This window comes from Dipodomys ordii, unplaced genomic scaffold (genome assembly GCF_000151885.1).
Source record: "Dipodomys ordii isolate 6190 unplaced genomic scaffold, Dord_2.0 Scaffold5, whole genome shotgun sequence".
Lineage (NCBI taxonomy): Eukaryota > Metazoa > Chordata > Mammalia > Rodentia > Heteromyidae > Dipodomys > Dipodomys ordii.
In genome coordinates this window covers 20,455,504-20,476,592 of record NW_012267221.1, presented here as the reverse complement: position 1 = coordinate 20,476,592, position 21,089 = coordinate 20,455,504, and the positions used below count along the sequence as shown (strand labels likewise).

Genomic DNA, 21,089 nt, shown 5'->3' with positions numbered 1-21,089 from the left:
AAAAAAAAAAAAAAAAAAAACCAACCTCCAAGTACTTTGTACATCTGTTCATTACAGCTTGTACACCAATGCAACCCCCAACCTTTGCCAGTTCTATGATTCAGGCATGTGCACACTCCCCTGGGAGACTAAGACAATGGCCAGACACTCTGGGTCTTACTTGGTCACATGGCTGACACTCCTCACACTGCATGGAGATCCCTTTGACAACTTAGGTAGCTGCCAGACAATCAAATACCCACATCTACAAGTGACTTAATGAGCCATCATAGACACTACCTAGAGAGTAAGACTGTGTGGTCTTCCACCTCAACCTCAAAGACATGTGTTTGTGCAAACACAAAGCCTTGAGTTCACTAATGCAAAGAAACCACAAACATGGTATATTAAGATGACTTGGAGCCAGGCGCTATAGGCTCAAACATGTAATCCTAACTACTCAGGAGGCTGGTTTCTAGAGGATGGGTTGTTCAAGGCCACATTGTGCAGAAAAACCCATAAGACTCCATCTCCAATTAACCAGCAAAAAGTCAGGCTGGAGACATAACTCAAGCAGTAGAGCACCAGCTTAATGAATGTAAAGCCCTAAGATTTTCTTTTTTGGTTGTAGGGCTTGAACTGAGGGCCTGGGTACTATCCCTGAGCTCATTCACTCAAGGCTATCCCTCTACCACTTTGAGGCTCAAAACCACTTCTGGTTTTCTGGTGGTTAATTGGAGTCTTGGGGACTTTCTCAGGCTGGCTTTGAACTCTGAACCTTGGATTTCAGTCTCCTGAGTTGCTAGGATTACAGGGTGAGCCACCATACCTGGATGTAAGCCCAGAGATTTAAACAGTTGTAAAAGGAGGGGGGGGGAAGGAAGGAAGGAAGGAAGGAAAGGAGGGAGGGAGGGAGGGAGGGAAGGAGAAAGGAAGGAAGGAAGGAGAAAAACTGGGTTACATTGAATAATTTAATACTGTATAATCTTTTCCTTTTTTGGGGGGCGGGTGTCCGGTCGTGGGGCCTGAACTCTGGGCCTGGGTGCTGTTCCTCAGCTCTTCAGCTCAGGGCTAGCACTCTACCATTAGAGCCACAGCGCCACTTCCGGCTTTTTTCTTTTTGCTTATGTGGTGCTGAGGAATTGAACCCAGGGCCTCATGCATGCAAGGCAAGCGCTCTACCACTGAGTCACTTTCCCAGCCCTGTAATGAGATTTCTTTATAGAAGGTAGGTAGGAAATAAACAGGATGCACTGGCTTGAAACTTTTTTTTTTTGCCAGTCCTGGGGCTTGAACTCAGGGCCTGGGCAATGTCCCTGGGCTTCTTTTGCTTAAGGCTAGCACTCTACCACTTCAGCCACAGCACCAATTCTGGCTTTTTCTGTTTATGTGGTACAGAGGAATCAAACCCAGGGCTTCATGCATGCTAGGCAAGCACTCTACCACTAAGCCACATTCCCAGTCCTGAAATTTTTTTTTTTTTTTGTCGGTCGTGGGGCTTGAACTCTGGGCCTGGGCACTGTCCCTCAGCTCTTCAGCTCAAGGCGAGTGCTCTACCACTTGAGCTACAGTGCCACTTCCGGTTTTCTGGTGGTTTATTGGAGATAGGAGTCTCATGGTCTCTCCTGCCCGGGCTGGCTTTGAACCGGGATTCTCAGATCTCAGCCTCCTGAGTAGCTAGGATTACAGGCATGAGCCACCAGTGCCCGGCTAGCCCTGAAACTTTTTTTTTTCCTCAGGAGGCTGAGATCTGAAAATCAACAGGCAGAAAAGTCTGTGAGATCTATATTTTTATATTTTGGTTGGTCATGGGGCTTGAACTCTGGGCCTTGGCACTGTCCCTGAGCTCTTCAGCTCAAGGCGGATGTTCTACTACTTGAGCCACAGTACCACTTCTGGTTTTCTGGTGGTTAATTGGAGATCAGAGTTTAATGGACTTTCCTGCCCAGGCTGGCTTTGAACTATGATCCTCAGATCTCAGCCTTCTGATTAGCAGCCAGCTTGTGAGACTCTTATCTCCAATTAACCACCAGAAAACTGGAAGTGACACCATGGCTCAAGTGGCATAGTGCTAGCCTTGAGAAAAAAGCTGCTCAGGGACAGCTCCCAGGACCTGAGTTCAAGCCCCACAACTGACCAAAAAATTATTATTCACTCCTGATTGTTTAAGAACCCTTTGATCTCTTTCTCCTTCTCCCTTTCCTTTCCCTTTAGGCTGTTTTGCTTAAAATAATAGACAGCACACAACACTGTCTGTTTTCATTAAATGGGAATGTTTACTATAAAAACAACTAAGAGTCACAAACTGGAAGATTATTCCTGCTCAGGTCTTCTTTGTCTCTGGGCAATGTAAAGCTGTACATGACTTGTAGAATATTTAAAGATGTTTGTTCTGATTCTCAGTGGCAGAGTGCTGGAAAGGGCCATGACAGAAATAGAGAGCTTAATTATTCTGGAATTGTAGGAGTATCAGAGTGGATGTGGATGTGGGTTAGTTTGTAGTCTGTGCAATTCTAGCTTCATCTGAAGATAATGAACTTTCTTCATGAAAATTCACTTTTGGTCTTTTCTAGGACCGGATTGCTTAATGAGTGCATGCATTTATTAAAATAATTGCTCCTCAAATTTGTGGACTTAAAACTATTCTAATATTAATTTAGGGCTGGGTGGCTCATGCCTATACTTGATACTTAGGAGGTTGAGACCTCAGGATTCTGGTTTAAAACCACCTCTGGCAGACAAATCTAGAGACTTTAAACTTCAATTAACCAACAAAAATGCTGGAAGTGTAAGTATGGCTCAAGTGGTAGAGCTCCAGTTTTGAGACAAAAAAAAAAAGCTAAGAGGCAGTATCTAGGCCCTGAGTTAAAGCACCAGTACCAGCACACACATGTAAAAAAAAATAATTTAGGAAAAAGATCTTTTGGATAACAAGCATGCAGGAGACTTCAAAATACATATGCTTCAGGGCCTTTGTATTTACTATTCTAGGGATAAGGCCTGCCGACCCAATATAAATAATATCTCCCTACAATGATCTCACTCATTTATTTATTTATTTATTATTACAGCTTCACTGCTGTACTTTTTCACCCTTTTACTCTTGAGTTCTGCATCCTCCCCCTCAACCCTCTGAAGATGTACTCTTGAATGCACCATACACAAGGAAAAGAAGACAGAATCATCAAAAACTTAAAAAAAAAAACAAAGAAAAGGAAAGAAAAAAGAAGTCTCTTGCTTCCATATCTTGGAGTTTGTTTCAGTATATATTATTTTATATAAATATGAAGATTATAAATAAATGAATATGAAGAGGCACACAGGCATTGGGCCTTTGTTTTTTATTTTTATTTTTTTTGGGGTCCGGTCATGGGGCCTGAACTCTGGGCCTGGGTGCTGTCCCTCAGCTCTTCAGCTCAGGCTAGCGCTCTACCACTTGAGCCACAGCGCCACTTCTGGCTTTTTTCTTTTTGCTTATGTGGTGCTGAGGAATCGAACCAGGGTCTCAGGCATGCAAGGCAAGTGCTCTACCACTGAGCCACCTTCCCAGCCCCATGGACCTTTGTTTTTTTTTTTTTTTTTACTAAGAGTATCTTTAAAAAATTTTTTATTGTCAAGGTGATGTACAGAAGGGTTAACTACATAAGTAAGGTAATGAGTATATTCCTTGTTGAACTTTTTACCCCCTCCCTTATTTTCTCTGCCTTTCCCTCCCCCCAAGTTGTACAGATCATTTCTAACATATTGTCTTGTCAGTAAAGAGCATATTCTTTTGGACTCACTGTGTGTGAGTATCTAGAATCCTATATAATTTATCATATCCCAGTGCATTAAGATCTAATTTCAATATATCAAAGAGAACGTGCCATTTGTCTCTCTGTGCTTGGCTTACCTCGTTTAACATGATTCGTTCTAGTTCTATCCATTTCCCCATTTTATTCTAATGGCTGTGTAACAATGCATTGTGTATAAGTACCACACTTTTGGATTTACTCATTTAATATTGGACATCTGGGCTGTTTCACTATTGTGAATAGTATGGCAATGAACATGAATGTGCAGGTGTCCTTATCATATCCTGGCTTATGATATGCAGGGTAGATGCCCAGGAGTGGTATGGCTGGGTGGTAGGGAAGGTCTATGTTTAATTTTTTGAGGAACCTCCAGACTGCTGTCCAGAGTGGTTGTACTAGTTTACATTCCCACCAACAGTGCAGTAGGGTTCATTTTTCAAATTCATAATGTTGGCCAATCTTATTGGGGTGAAATGGAATCTCAGAGTTGTTTTGCATTTCCTTTATGGCCAGGGAAAAGCATTTCCTCATATCATTTCTTTGCCATTTGTACCTTTTTTTTGGGGGGGGGGAGGTCAGTCATGGGGCTTGAACTCTGGGCCTGGGCACTGTCCCTCAGTTCTTCAGCTCAAAGTGAGCGCTCTACCACTTGAGCCACAACACCACTTCTGGTTTTCTGGTGGTTAATTGAAGAGGAGTCTCTCGGACCTTCCTGCCTGGCTGGCTTTGAACTGAGATCCTCAGATCTCCTGAGTAGTTAGGATTACAGGCATGAGCCACTGGCACCTGGCTCATTTGTACCTTCTTCTCCTTACCTCCCTTGCCCACTTAGTGATTGGTTTATTAAGGTTTGGGAGGGGTTGATTTATTGTATATATTGAGTTCTTTGAATATATTGGATATTAGGATTTGTCTGATATATACTACTTATTGAGCATTCTGTTACTTGTTTTGTTCTTTTTTTGGGGGGCCAATCCTGAGGCTTGAACTCAGGCCCTAGGCACTGTCCCTGAGCTTCTTTTGCTCTACCACTTGAGCTACAGCACCACTTCTGGCTTTTTCTGTTTATGTGGTACTGAGGAATTGAACTTAGGGCTTCATGCATGCTAGGCAAGCACACTACCACCAAGCCACATTCCCAGCCCAAGCAGTAATGTTAAAAAAAACCAACCAACCAACAAAAAAAAAAACCCACCCCCAAACTAGCAAAGGTCACATACAGCTCAAATGTCTGCCTGTGCATAAGGCCATATACTTTCCTAACTGGGGAGAGTATGACTCAGCTCCATAAGGAGGGAAAGAGTTAACAGATGGAAGAGGTCTGCAGAAATACATGGTGGTTCAGGAAACCACAAAACCACTTTTGTGTATCTATCTGTCCTGAAAGAAGTAGAAAGAGTATTTGTGGGATTTGTAATGAAAGATGTGTTTTGCATCTGACAGGCTTTGCTAAATGTTCCCAGATTACAAGTGCCCCACTGGCCTTATAATTACTGCTGAGTAAACGTTGTGGAGGAGGGATAATTGGCTATAGTCCATCAAAACTGATTTCTATAACACTGGTACTTCAAATTCCTTAACAACAACAAGTAGGCACTTGTAGGTATTATAACATGTAGTCTGGTTTGCATTTCAAAGGTAGAAGTTGAAATGCTGGCAATCTTATTTAGACAATAGGGCACTTCCTAAATAAATACCCAACATCCTCAAGATAGGGAGGAATCTACCATTTTCCAAGAGTTTGAGAACATGCTCAGGATTGCTCCAGAAAGAGTATTGTGTTGATCCACAGGACTAAAGCAAGAGTTGACAGTTCATGACCACCTTCAAAATACCACTGAACTTCAGACAAAAATAGTGTACGATGCCCTTGGTAAGAAGATGGCTTCACTTTAAGTTGTGTGATTATTGCTGCATAATCCCATGAACTTGAGATTCCAAATTGCTTTCTTTTCTTACTTTTTTAAGTTTCATAAACCCATGATTTTAATGAGATTATACAGTTAGGCTCAATATATTACTTTCAATAAAAATTAAGATATTTCATTCTGTAGAAATGGAATTAATTTCATATGAATCCTTCAAAGGTGATGCATGAGTCAGCTTTGTTCTTCACTACTTGATTATGAAGGTTTCATATCAACAGTGATATCTTAAAACTATATAAAAACCAATTTTCTCATCTTATATTGCTCTAGTTTTTGCTGTTCAGTTGTTACTGCTATGAAATACTTGATACTAAGAAGTTTTTGGGTTGTCCTATTCATAGTGACATTTTAAAAATAGTATGACAAATTATAAGTATTGTACACTCACCTTAAGAAAGTTTGTGGGTTTTCATCTATTTATGCTGGGGCTTGGACTATGGCCTACATGTTGACCCTTAGCTGTTTTGCTCAAGGCTGGTATGTTCTACCACTTGAGCCACAATTGCATTTCTAGATTTTGCCAGTTGCCTGGACATAAGAACCTCAAAGACTTTCCTGCCTGGATTGCTTTCAAACCATTATCCTCAGATCTCAGCCTCCTGAGAAGCTAAGATTACGGTGTTAATCCCTGGTATCTGGCCAAAGATTATTTTATTCCTGCTAGAAGACCTCAAGGAACCCTCTCCTCAAGTATTTTAAGTTAGAAATGCTTCACACACCTTCTAAATCAAACACTGAATAGTTTTATGATCTGCTTAGACTTATTAAGATTCAATATGTTAATGTATGATAAACTTTGTTTTAAAGGTTCAAGATACAGCATCTTAATATATAAGAAGGAGCAGAGCAACTCCCTGCTCACAAAGAAAGGTTGTAGGGGTGGAAAGTATACACCCTACACAATTAGAATGACTTTTCTTGCATTGTATTCATGTGCAGGACAGAAAGGTGAGCCTTGAAAGGTCTAATGGTGAATAACCCTGTCACCAACTTTTTTGTTAAACCTGCTCAGGACTCAGTGGGTTCCAGTCCTGGCTCCTATCATGCATTTTTTTCCTCTGGAGTTGGTTATGAGGCTTGAACTCAGAGCAACACATTTGCTTTCTTGCTCATGACTGGCACTGTACCATACCTTCAGGCCAGCATTTTGCTGATTAATTGGAAATGGAGTCTTTTCTGCCCTGGCTGGCTTTGAACCTTTATCTTCTGGGTCTCAGCCTTCTGAGTAGCTAGGATTACAGGCATTAGCCACCATTGCCCAGCTAGTTTGTGCATTTTTTGGTTGACTGCAAGAGAAAATCCCAGCTCAAAACAAAACAAAACAAAAATGACTGCATTGATTTTCATCACTGAACTGAAATGCCCTAGCAGCAATACATCACCACTTCCCATGCCTAGTCACAGTAGTTTCTCTTACCAATTCTCATTACTCTAACATCAGGAAACCTGGCTAACTATAACTCTGGATGCCACTGTCCAGGAGAGTTAAGAGCATTGGCAGAAATAATCTTTGAGAGGGTTGCTGAGGCAGACAAAAACTCAAAACAGGGTCTACTATACCTTAAGAAATAAAGCTATATTTATAGGACTGGGAATATGGCTTAGTGGTAGAGTGCTTACCTAGCATGCATGAACCCTTGGGTTTAATTCCTCAGTACCAAATAAACAGAAAAAGCCAGAAGTGGTGCTGTGGCTCAAGTGGTAGAGCACTAGCCTTGAGCAAAAGAAACTCAGGGACAGTGCGCAGGCCCTGAATTCAAGCTCCAGGACTGGCAAAAAAAAAAAAGGAGTACTTATAATGTTTCATTATAGGTGGTTGTTCTGCGTATGTGATGGGTGGAAGAATGATGACATAAGGCTGTCTGATCTAGCATCTAAAATGACCTAAGGGCTGACTCCTTACATAGCCTTTCAGGCTACACTTGTAACACAGGCCTCCATAAAGAATCACCAGAAACAGGGTGGCTTTGGAGCAGACAAGTTTTCTTGCAGTTCTGGAAGCTGGAAGTCTGAGTGGGCCGTGGAGATTGGGAGTGGCAGCACTTAAGAGTGCAAGCAGGCTATATGTACTTATAAAAGACATTCACCTCGCTGGGAATGTGGCTAGTGGTAGAGTGCTTGTCTTGTATTCATGAAACCCTGGGTTCAATTCTTCAGTACCACATAAACAGAAAAAGTCGAAAGTGGCGCTGTAACTCAGGTAGTAGAGTGTTAGCCTTGAACAAGAGAAGCTCAGTGACAGTGCCCAAGCCCTGAGTTCAAGCCCCCAGACTGGCAAAAAATAAAAAATAATAATAAAAAAATAAAGACACTTATCTTCTCTTGGATGAGGGTCCCATCCTCATGTAACTTTAATTACTTCTAGAGTATTTGCCCTCTCTCTAAGTATGTCACAGTGGGGGGTCTATATGAATTTTGGGAAAATATAAAATTGAGTTTATGAGAGGATTATACTTACATGAGTTTCAAAAGAAAAAGGTTAAGTGCCTTTAAGTAAGTACTTTAACTGTTGATTCTCTTTCAGTTTCAGCTGAACAACTAAAAAGAAAACCTGAGAAACAGCAAGCAAAATTTGGATAAAGTCATCTTCATTAATTTGTGCTAAAAGTGAGTGCCACAATTTTACTTTGCAAAACAAGTGTCTGCCTTCTCAAAACCACAGCTTTTCGGTTTAAACACATTGAAATATTTTGCACTCATATTGTAGTGCACTGAATAGGATAACTGTATAGCTTGTATACTTTCTTTAAGCCTTTCTTCTGTGTACAAATCTATAGTAAAAAAGAATTTTTTAGAAACTTCCTATGAAATAACTCAGATCATAAACTATTTTCAAGGTCTTCCAAGCACCTCCACAAGGCTTTCTTATAAAAATAATTTATACCATTGTCCTTCAAAAAGTATACAACATCTACCTATGAAGCAGCTGTGCCTTGAGAATACTAAGATGTGGTCCAAGCACTCAATGTGTCAACAGTACAGGCAGCATATTATTAGTTCACAATTTATTGCTAATACCCTTGAGAACAATAAATGTCTGTAGTTTAATTTTAGATTAAAGTAAGTCTTGTCCTTCAAGCCAATTTACCCAAACAAAAACAGTCTTCACCATGTAGAGATTTATTTTTATTGGAAATACAAAGTACTATTAAAGAAAAGACGTAAATAAATTAAAAATTATTCCATATCCCTTACATTAACACAACGAATGAATTTTGCAAATTTGCCTTCCACATGCTTAGCTGCTGCAGTCATAGTGGACACATGACTTTGTGTTGTGCTTGTTTAGCGTTTAGACACACCCATGTTTCTACACAGTCTTCAAAATTATTTTTATTGTACCAGTCCTGGGACTTAAATTCAAGACTTCAGGGTTTCTTTGTTTTTTTGTTTTTTTTGGGGGGGTCCGGTCATGGGGCCTGTACTCTGGGCCTGGGCGCTGTCCCTCAGCAATTCAGCTCAAGGCTAGTGTTCTATCACTTGAGCCACAGCGCCACTTCTGTCTTTTTTTTTTCTTTTTGCTTATGTGGTGCTGAGGAATTGAACCCAGGGCCTCAGGCATGCAAGGCAAGCACTCTACCACTGAGCCACCTTCTCAGCCCGAGACTTCAGGTTTTTATTTGACTTTTTGCTTAATCGTGGTGCTCTACCACTTGAGCCATACCTCTATTCCAGCTTTTTGGTGGCTAATTGGAGAAAAGAATCTCAGTAACTTTACTGCCTACACTGGCTTCAAACCATGATCCTCAGATCTCAGCCTCTTGAGCTAGGATTACAGGTGTGAACCAATAATGCCTAGCTTGCAAATGATCATTTTCATGACAGTATACATCATTATTTTATTAACCTACTTTCTTTAATATGTATATGTCCCCCATTATTTCACTATTATTAATGATTCAGACATAAACATTCTCATGCACTGACCTCCTTTTACTTTAAAATATATATGTAGAATTTATGGGACAAAGGGTATGGTTGATTTATGGTCCTGCTATGTACCATGTTGCATCCACAAAGAGTTGTATTTATTTAAAAATGCCATCTGAAATAAGTGTATTAAACAGTGTCTAAAAGTTTTAAAAAATCAGAAGTAGTTTTAAACTTCAGTATTTAAAATGAAAAGTATAAAAAAAAAGTATGTAGAACAGCTGGTCTCATAGATAGAATGAAAGGTTCAGATGAGCCAACTGAAGCAGTGCTTCCCAACTTTCCTCAAGTCAGCACATATGAGCAGTGACCCTGAAGGCATGCAGAGAAAGACGGATAAAGGCGTTCCCTGCCCAAAGGTCCATCCAGCTTCTGGCTACCAGGATCCAGACCCATGTGAGGGCCACAGGTCAGGACACTGTGCACAGGTCAGGAAGCACTAAATCACTGGTAAATTCAGTGACCAAGTGACAAAAAGCTAGCTATTGGCAGAGCTGGAAATGAATATATATTTCTTCTCATCAGTGTATTCTCTTGTAACTGCTTTACATGCCTGTTGGCTCTAAAATTCAACTTTACGTGCAAATATGTAACTATATTTTAAAAAGAATTTTTCTAACATGCCTAGACATCTAAACTAGCAACTGGTATTAAAACTGAAAATTTAAAATAGCCCTTAGCATCATCAAGTACTTGACAATTTTCTCTATAATTTTTATACCTTTTAAATTTAGTCTGTAAACTCTGAACAATAAAAAATCTTTTGCACACTATTTTTTATATCATAGTAGTCAGTATATAAAGACTACTAACAATAAATTATATAACTTTACAAAGGAACTGAATTTATACTTAAAGTAAGTGCACATCTCAATAGTTCTAAGGGAAAATTTTTTTTTTGTTGTTCATGGAGCTGGAACTCAGGGCTTAGACACTGTCCCTGAGCAATTTTTTTTTTTTGTTAGTCCTGGGTCTTGCAATCAGGACCTGAATGCTGTCCCAGTACTTTTTCGCCCAAGGCGGTTTCTGACGGTTAACTGGAGGTAAGAGTTTCACACTTTCCTACCCAGGCTAGCTTTGAACTGTGATCCTCAGATCTCAGCCTGTGGAATAGCTAGGATTATAGGCGTGAGCCACCAGTGCCCGGCTTCCCTGAGCTCTTTTGCTCAATGCTACCACTCCATTATTTTGAGCCACAACTCCACTACTGTTTTTTTTTTTTTTTGAGTGGTTAATTGGAGATAAGAGTCTCATGGGAACTTTTCTGCCTGGGGGCAGAAACTATGATCCTCAAATTTCAGCCTCCTGAGTAGCTAGGATTACAGGCATGAGCTACCAGTGCCTGGCTGGAAAAAAAATATTTTTTAAGCATTGATTTTTGTAGAGGTAGAAAAGACTCCCTCTTGTATTTCAAATTCTTGCTAAACAGAACTATCTATTATATCGCAGGCTCTTAAAGGACGTTTCATTACACAGAACGATTTTGACCTGTTCCCAGTGTTGATACTACCAGGCATAAAAGATTCACTATAAAGGTTTTTACCAAGTGTCAACTATTCCATACTGCCTTAGAAAAACAAATTTTAGGAGCTTAACTCTACCAATTCAACTCTATTTATACATAAGGTTTTGACCATACATCACTGGTAGGGTTAGGAATTGAAATTTACCAATCTCCTGTCACATGTCAGACCACAAAAACAAGTAAGGGACTCCAAGCCCTGTATTCTTTTTACTAGGACCACCTCCTCCCTCCCTGCCCCAACAGTGATCACCTGGTCAATCCCATGGCTCAGTCAGACGTTGTACACACAAACACATCCATGAGACCGCATGGCACTCGGAAGACTGCCCACTATTTCCCACTTATTAAGATCTGGATCATACTTCTCGATGCTCTGAAGATATGTCCCCTTTGAGTAGGAGTAGCCTCCGGTGACATAGATGCAGCCATTCATGATGACAGCACCACACTCCATCCTCCTCTCCATCATGGGAGCTGTTTCTCTCCAGGCGTTTTGTTCAGGATCATAGCACTCGGTAATCGTGGTCTGTCCACCGACTAGATAGAGCTTATTTTCAAATGGAACTGAGCACAATCCATATTCTTTTAAGAAGAACAAAGAGAGCAAATATTTACTATAATAACACACAGAAGAGCTGCCTAGCACTCACAAATACAGTGTGGTGCTGTTTTAATTCTGACGTGGGCTACACTGAAGGTTAAAATCCTGCTCTACTGTCTGACTCCAGAACCTGTTCCTGCTACTCAATTATGAGCCTGTAGGGGGCATAATGACCATTATCCCTGGTAATTCTTAAGAGCTCTACAAGACAAGAAACTCATCTCTTAGACAACTACCCTTCTGGGAACTGCCAACACAGGTTGGCAGCTTTCATTTGCTCCCCATCAGTAAAAGATAATTGGTGTAGGTTCAGCTAAGTCTCAGCAGCTGTTCCTGTAACTGGAGGCAGGCAATCCCCAGTGTCAGCTACCACAGGGTAGCTTGCCTAGCTTCTCTCACATTGCTGGTCTAGTTAAGGTCACAGAAAGTTAAAAAAAAAAAAAAAGCACATGCTCAGGTTCCTGCAGCACTCCATCTTCAATCTGAAGGCACTATGAACGGCAGTGGAGAGGTGAGAGATGCTGTGGGGATACAGATCCCACAACTGCCCATCTATAGGGGTCACATCTCCCAGACTGCCTTAGTGTTTGCCACTTATCAGTCTCCACTCAAACCTGCCACAGTGCCAGGATGTTTCAAGACTCCACTTCCCCTCCCTTCTTCCCAGGGCCACGATGAGGGAGAGGTGCACACAGGAGTCACTGTGAGCCTCAAGCATCTTACACACCTCATCCTAATCCTCTGTCCAGTTCTTCCATGCCCTTCCTTTAACATCACTCAGCCCATTCTTGGAGTATCAGCCATAATGACACTTCCAACTGCAGCCTTAAGGAAGAGGCAAGTTTGTCAGTGAAATCATTTCCACTTTACAATTAAGATTTAGCTTGCTATCACACACTGTCCTCCTGCTTTTCCCTGAAGCTTGGCATGGCTGTCGCCTTCTTGTCACTGAGATCTTATTTTCCTGACACTTCAAAGGGTAGGGGGTGTGACCCTCCCCCTGCTGCACGCCTACGCTGCGGGAGAACAGAAAGTTTTGGCCACTGTGTAAGGACTCCAGACACACTTGTTTGATCAACCAGTGAATTTTATCTCCTACCTTCCTGAGCAACAGTGTGTATCCACATTACCCATTGGGAGAAGAGCTTATAGCCCCTCTTTAGAAAGAATGCATGATTGGGAATATGTTCTCATTAAGAAGATAGTATCTTATTGTAAAGTGCTTGCTATACAGGTTTTGGAGAGGAAAGGAAGTCTTAGAAGATAGGCATTATTGCTTTGACTTCACATAATGTTCTCAAGTTTCTGACATTAAAAAAAAAAAAAAAAGCCAGGCGCCATTGGCTCAGACTGTAATTCTAGCTACTCAGAAGGCTGAGATCTAAGGATCATGGTTCAAAGCCAGCCTGGACAGGAAAGTCCATGCGACTCTTATTTCCAATTAGTCATAGAAAAAGCCAGAAGTGGTACTATAGCTCAAGTGGTAGAGAGTTAGCCTTGAGCAAAAGGAGCTTAGGGATAGTGCCCAGGCTAAGTTCAAGGTCCAGGACCTACCAAAAAATTAAAAAAAAAAAGCCTTTGCCTATCTTTTGAAAATTCATTTATTATTTTCCAGCTAGACAGACTGTGTGTGTGTGTGTAAACACAAGTGAGTGTATGTGTGTGGTTTTTTTTCTGTCTTTTAAAAGCTGGGGTTTGAATTCAGGGCCTTCTGCCTGTTACACAGGTGCTCTTCCACTTGAACAAAGCACACCTCCAGCCCCTTTTGGTCTTTTTTTTTTTTTTTTTGGCTGTGGAACTTGAACTCTGGGCCTGGGCACTGACCCTCAGCTCTTCAACTCAAAGCAAATGCTCTACCACTTGAGCCACAACACCACTTCCAGTTTTCTAGTGGTTAACCGGAGATAAGAGTCTCATGGACTTTCCTGCCCAAGCTGGCATTGAACCACGATCCTCAGATCTCAGCCTCCTGAGTTGCTAGGATTACAGGTGTGAGTCACCGGCATGTTGTTCCCTTTTGTTCTTTAGTTATTTCCAGATATGGTCTTATGCTTTTTGCCCAGGACAGCCTACACTTATACCTGCACAAAGCTATGATCACAGGGTATGCCACCATACCTAGCTCATTGGTCAATTTAGTCTCAAGTTTTTTGTTTTTTGGTCAGTCGTGGGGCTTGAACTCTGGGCTTGGATGCTGTCCCTGCACTGATCAGCTCAAGGCAAGTGCTCTCCGACTTCCGATTTTCTAGTGGTTTATTGGAGATAAGAGACTCACAGACTTTCCTGCCCGGGCTGGCTTTGAACCATGATCCCCAGATCTCAGCCTCCTGAGTAGCTAGGATTACAGGAGTGAGCCACTGGTGCCCAGCTAATATAGTCTTAACTTTTTACCAGGACTTGCCACAACCATGATCCTTCAATTTCTGACTCGCAAGTAACTGGGATTATAGGCATGAACCACTGTGTCCAGTCTATATTCTAAATTTCAACAAGAATAATTTGTACAGAAATTTCTTAAAGATTGTCCTGTATTTCTATTAACTATAGGCATTTCTTACTACATACTTAATTCCTTAATCATTTTTGTGTCTTACCTAATTACTAGAATACTATCTTTACCAGCTTAGGGTGACTCAATATAATATCATCATGGATGGCTGAGTGGTAGACTTTCCTAACAAGTATAAGGCTCTGGGTTCAAACTATAGTACAACCCCAGCGCCTCCCACCCCCGCCAAAGTCCCTAGAACCAAAAAAAAAAAATAGTACATATGAATGGTGAAACCACAATGGAACTCCTCTAAAACAATCAATATACACTACAAATTTTAAAAAGAAGGATACGATTGTAAAACAGGTGTGGGTAATAAAAGAGGGGGATAGGGCAAATGGAGAGGGTGAAGTAGAGGAGATAATGATCAAAACACTCCATGTACATGTGTGAAAATGGAACATAGAAGCTTGCTGGGATTTTAGGAGGGAGGAGAGGGGAGAAGGGAGTGTGAAATGATAGAGTATGTGATTAAGATACATTTATGCTTTTTTTTTTTTTTTTTGAGTCTGGTCGTGGGGCCTGAACTCTGGACCTGGGCGCTGTCCCTCAGCTCTTCAGCTCAAGGCTAACACTCTACCACTTGAGCCACAGCGCCACTTCCAGCTTTTTTCTTATGTGGTGCTGAGGAATGGAACCCAGGGCCTCATGCATGCAAGGCAAGCGCTCTACCACTGACCCACCTTCCCAGCCCCACATTTATGCTTATATAGAAATATTAAGGGGCTGGGAATATGGCTTAGTGGTAGAGTGCTTGCTTAACATGCATGAAGTCCTGGGTTCCATTCCCAGTACTGCATAGACAGAAAAAGCCCAAGGTGGTGCTGTGGCTCAAGTGATAGAGTGCTAGCCTTGAGCAAAAGAAGCTCAGAGACAGTGCCCAGGTCCTGAGTTTAAAAGTCCCAGGACTTGGGGCTCGGAAGGTGGCTCAGTGGTAGAGCGCTTGCCTTGCATGCCTGAGGCCCTGGGTTCAATTCCTCAGCACCATATAAGCAAAAAGAAAAAAGCCGAAAGTGGTGCTGTGGCTCAAGTGGTAGAGTGCTAGCCTTGAGCTGAAGAGCTGAGGGACAGCGCCCAGGCCCAGAGTTCAAGTCCCACTACCGACAAAAAAAAAAAAAAAGTCCCAGGACTTGTGAAGGAAGGAAAGAAGGAAGAGAGGGAGGGAGGAAGGAGGGAGGGAAGGAGGGAGGGAGGGAGGGAGGGATGGGAAAGAAAGAAAGAAAGAGAGAGGGGGAAGAAGGGAGGGAAGGAGGAAAGGAAGGGAAGGGAGAGATGAAGGAATGAAGGACAGAAGAGAGGAAGGGAGGGAGGGAAGGAGGAGATGAAGGAAAGGAGGAAAGGAAGGAAAAGGAAGGGAGAGAGGAAGGAATGAAGGACAGAAGAGAGGAAGGGAGGAAGGAAGGGAGGGAGGGAGGGAGGGAGGGATGCATAAGAGAGAGAAAAGAAAAAGAAAGACTAAAATGATTCTCCACCTGTGTATAACTAATTGATGCTAATAAAAAATGTGGGAAAAAGGCCTGCCTGACTATAATTGAATGAATGGAGAAGCAAATGTTTTCAGTAGTTCAAGGAGGCAGAGGGCAGCTGAGGGGAGCAGGCCAGGGGGGAGAAAAAAAAAACAACAGCACAAATTGAAAAAAAAATTGAAAACACAAACAAAATAATTATGGGTTTGAATGTGGCAAATAAAAAAGAAAGAAAGACAGACAACAATAGCGGCCCAGGCCATCTGTGATGGAGCAGAACTGGAGACACTGTAACACAATGGAGCCTAGAAGCCTCATCTACTAGAACAGCTGTTACTCAGCCCTGCTGATAGACTGCTGCCACCAAGGCATTTGTTAAAGGCCCGAAACCATAATTTTTATTTGAAATCTCCTGAATTTTAAAAACTAATAAAACAATTCAAAAATATTTCAAGAGTGCAAAAGCCAAGTAGAATATATCATATATGGGACCTGATTTTAGAAAGTATTTTTCTTTTTTTCGTTCTTTTTTTTTTTGCCAGTCCTGGGGCTTGAACTCAGGGCCTAGACACTGTCCCTGAGCTTCTTTTACTCAAGGCTAGCACTCTACCACTTAAGCCAGAGTGTCAGTTCTGGCTTTTTCTGTTTATGTGGTACTGAGGATCAAACCAGGACTTCATGCATGCTAGGCAAGCACTCCACCACTTAGCCACATTCCCAGACCCTGATTTTTTAAATACTTCATCTGGAAAAAAAAATACCTTATCTAGAAATAAAGTTCATTGTGGAGCTGGGAACATGGCTTAGTGTTATTAGAGTGCTTGCCTAGCATGCATGAAGTACCACATAAACAGAAAAAGCTGGAAGTGGTGCTGTGGCTCAAGTGGTAGAGTGCTAGCCTTGAGCAAAAGAAACTCAGGGATAGTGCTCAGGCCCTAAGTAGGAGCCCCAGGACTGGCCAAAAAAAAATCAATGTAAATGAAAAGTTTACATGTGTAATGTATATTCCATTTGATTTATGCTGTGATGTAATGCTTTGCATTGATTTCTTATTTTCCATGGCTTCTAATATTAGTCTTAAGTCACACTTCTTTCCAGTCTCTTTTTTAAGCAATTAATAAACTCTACACAATTTATACATATTACAGAATACTTTTTTTTGTTTGTTTGTTTGTTTTGGGTCCGGTCCTAGGGCCTGAACTCTGGGCCTAGGCGCTGTCCCTCAGCTCTTCAGCTCAAGGCTAGCACTCTACCACTTGAGCCACAGTGCCACTTCCGGCTTTTTTCTTTTGGCTTATGTGGTGGTGAGGAATCAAACCCAGGGCTTCAGGCATGCAAGGCAAGCGCTCTACCACTGAGCTACCTTCCCAGCCCCAGAATACTTATTTTTAAAGGAATCCTTGGGCTCGGAATGTGGCTTACCTGTAGAGTGCTTGCCTAGCATGCACAAAGCCCTGGGTTTGATTCCTCAATACCACATAAACAGAAAAAGCCAGAAGTGGTGCTGTGGCTCATGTGGTAGAGTGCTAGCCTTGAGCAAAAAGAAACTCAGGGAGAGTGCGCAGGCCCTGAGTTCAAGTCCCAGGACTGGCAAAAACAAAAAACAAATAAAGGAATCCTCTTAGGAAATGAATTAAATTTACAATGTAAGCCACTGTTCTCTATTCACTCTGAACTTCCATGCATTTGATTTTCTTTGGAAAGATAAATCTGACCACACACCAGTGCGATCTTACACCTGCCATCCTAGCTATTCAGCAGGCTGAGATGGAGAGAATCAAAGTTCATAGTCAGCCCAGCATACACACAAAATCCCTTTTCAACAAATAATGGGCATGGTGGTGCATGCCTGCTATCCCAGCTATGAGGGAGGGTGTAACTGGGAGGATCTCAATCAATAAGCCAGGCACGGTGGTGTCCACTCATGGTCCCACCTACTTGGGAGACTGCAGACTGAGACTGGTCTGGGGACAAATTTGAGACCCTGCCTGAAAAATAAGGCTGGGTGTGTGGTTCAAGTGGGAGTGTACTTGCTTAGCTAGCACAAGGATCTGAGTTCAAACTCCAGTACAGAAAAAAATTAATGAGCATTTTCAGCTCATTCTCAACGGCACCAGAATATACACTGCTCCAGTGTTTCATTACCTGGGTGTGGACTGGAGGTGATGAGGCTCCACTCGTTGATGTCCGAATTGTAGCTCTGCACCTTGTCATAGGTACAGCTTCCTCGGTATCCGCAGTGGCCGCCAATGACATAGATGACTTCGTGTAAGACACAGGCGGTAGCATTTCCCACACCTGCGAGTCAATTAAAATCATACCTTTAGACCATTCGTTCTTTTCTGCAATGAAGACAGAGCAAGCTTGTTGTTATGGTAGTTACTGATGGCAGAGATGCCAGGCACTGTACTTGGTGCTACGAGGGATGAAAGGCAGGCTCTTTGTTCTCTTATAAAGGGGAGAAATAACCAGAACATGGTACTACAGGAAGAGACAAATTGCTGTCAGTGGTCAGAGCAATGAGAGAAGTGACAGCAGGTGGTGGGGGCACTGGACCTGGGCCTTGGCAGGTCTGTGTCAGGTAGATGAGGGGAGCATTCTCAGCAGAGGAAAGGCAGAGCAAGTGCTTCCCAGGCAGTGTTAAGTAGTGCCGTTCACTGAGGGCAGATAACACACCGGGGGTTGTCACAAGAAATTAAGGCTGGCATGGCAAGTTACATGGCAAAGGTCCCTGATGCTCAGCTAAAAGTCTGGACTTAATTCCAAAAAATGTGTCAGGTTATTAAACAAAGGAAGGGAAGAAACAATGGAGGAGGAGGAGGGAAATCAGAAAGATGGGGATGCCAGCCAGGTGAGAGTTATCGAGGGCCAGCTTTAGAAGGGACTTTGAGTAGGGAGGGGAGGGCGCAGAGGCAACAGATGCTGGTGAGACTGAGGCCAAGACAAACCAATGTGATTCTGCATCATGGGAGATACTGACGCCACAGAGAAGTCAGGAGGAGGAATGGGGGCGAGCAGGAAAGCAGAGAGGAAGAAAGACAATGAGACTGATTTCAGTGGAAAATGTCCAGTTTAGTCTTTCAAACAATTTTCATTAGCACTGTCATGGGCCTGTGCTGTTTAATCTCCTTGTCCATTTTGACTTCAAAGCAAAAGTATGTTTATAAGCAAGACAGTTGTGAGGAAAAGGAGAGCCTTGGCAGTTCCAAAAAGGCCAAGTGTTTATTTCTTCTTTGTACATCATATCCCTAAACCAAAAAAGGAAATGAATTTGACTCTACCCAAATTAAGCTCTCATTACCAGGGGAAGTAGCTAATTCACCTCATCATGACAAAATGAAACAAACTGAGAGAAATGAGAAACTGAAATTTTGGGACAAATCCACACATCAGAACAGTAGAAGCCTAAACCACATGTATCTGGCAAAGCGATACTCTTTCCTGGGCCCACCAGATAGAAGCAAGAATGAGAAATTCAAATTAAAAGAATAAATCTCTGGATTACAGAACCAGTGTATGGGTGGAGGATTTGGGACAAAGAGGTGGGGATTCCCATTCCATCACTACAAAGGCAAAAAACACATATGACTGTCTTTCACAGTACATATACCAATGCAGCATTTTTTTCAGTAGGCCTTCAAACATAATTTTAAAAAATTACTGAAGTAATATACTTCCATCCCTACAAAATTGACCAATCTAAACCACTACAAAACCTCTGAAACATCTCATCATTGAGACCTAGAAGCATAGCCAGGTTTATAATAGCTGCTGAAATATGTGGCTTTTCGTGTTTCTTCTGTAGGAGAGGTATCCAGACATTCAGCACTCTCCTCCTTAATTCTCATGGTGGCAAAGCTCAGGCAAAGCCAAAACTCGGATGAAAAGGCGTTTCTATTTCCTTCTCTCACCTAGTCACAATGGCTGCACCTGCCAGCATGCATGGGAGCTGTCCTGACTTAGCATGAAAGGGGGTTTCTGCCTTGTCACAGCTGATAAGTCCTCTAGGATGATGCTCACGAGGTTTCCTAAGGACCTACTCTGTACCAGACACTTGGCAAACACAAACTCACCTCTCAACGACCCTAAGCTATGTGACGCAGTCATCCTCACAATACAGATGATAAAACAAGAGGCTGGGAAGGTCGAACAATTCCACTTGGATCACCAGTAAGTAGGTGGAAAGCTGGGATTTGGACCCTGGTGATTTAACTTCTGAAGCACTGTGCCTGATCCCAAGACCAATCTGCCTCTTGCTTCCTGCTTGTCATTCAGAGATCACAGCAGGTCACATTTCCAGGCCAGGTCAAATTCCCATACCCTCACTAGTGTTAAAAAAGAAACAGAAAGGCGTGGGAAGAAACATTTGGGAGAAAAGAACACAAATGTGGTAACAACCTACAGCTGTTTTTGTACAACTCCCCAGCACCAATAAATAAATGTAATGGAATAAGATTTCAGTTTAACGTTTTTATTCTAGTGAGAGGAAAGGAGAGCAAGCAAGGACAACGCATCACCACATACAGCAGAAAATACAGTGTTTATCAGGCAGATAGTGAGAGCCAGAGTGTGCTTATCTCTGTGGAAAACCTCTCCTGTGCTCTAAGGGACAAGCCTACATCAAAAAGGACAGACAGGGCTGGGAAGGTGGCTCAGTGGTAGAGCGCTTGCCTTGCATGCATGAGGCCCTGGGTTTGATTCCTCAGCACCACATATGCAAAAAGAAAAAAGCCGGAAGTGGACGCTGTGGCTCAAGTGGTAGAGCACTAGCCTTGAGCTGAAGAGCTGAGGGACAGCGTCCAGGCCTAGAGTCCAGGCCCCATGACCGGACCCCCAAAAAAAAAAACAAAGACTGGCCAGGCAACAGTGGCTCACATCTGTAATCCTAGCTATTCAGGGGGCTGAGATCTGAAGACTGAAGTTCAAAGCCAGTCAAACAAACCTGAAAGACTCTTATCTTCAATTAACCACCAAAAAAGCTGGAAACGGCCCAAGTAGTAGAGTGCTAGCCTTAAGCAAAAAAGCTTAGGGATGGTGCCCACGCCCTGAGTTCAAGTCCCAGGACTGACAACAACAGCAATTAAAAAAAAAAGAAAGATCAGAGGTTATTTCTCTGCTCCCTGGGAGAATGTACTTTGTTATATCCCATAGGGACTAAACCTTCCAAATGAGGTCTTCTTGCAAGACCAGTGTATTTTAAGAAGAAAAACTAATATTAAAAAAATTTTTTCTTGGGGCTGGGAAGGTGGCTCAGTGGTAGAGCGCTTGCCTTGCATGCATGAGGCCCTGGGTTCGATTCCTCAGCACCACATAAG

General features: G+C 42.3%; 1 protein-coding gene across 2 annotated transcripts in view; it reads right to left on the bottom strand.

Moving 5' to 3' along the window:
- Positions 1-8,039: 8,039 nt before the first annotated feature.
- The window catches only part of Klhl23 (kelch-like family member 23), a 15,724-nt gene continuing 2,674 nt past the window's right edge, over positions 8,040-21,089 (bottom strand). Inside the window, exons 2-4 of one of the 2 annotated variants that reach the window (XM_013027038.1) lie at positions 17,920-18,072; positions 11,519-11,738; positions 8,040-8,105 (exon numbers count right to left, since the gene is read on the bottom strand). In XM_013027038.1, the coding sequence (XP_012882492.1) occupies positions 8,063-8,105; positions 11,519-11,738; positions 17,920-18,072 (416 nt within the window). In that variant the 3' untranslated portion in view covers positions 8,040-8,062. Of the gene's footprint in view, positions 8,106-10,974; positions 11,739-17,919; positions 18,073-21,089 lie in introns of those variants that run through there. The other variant, XM_013027031.1, reaches the window with a different exon arrangement.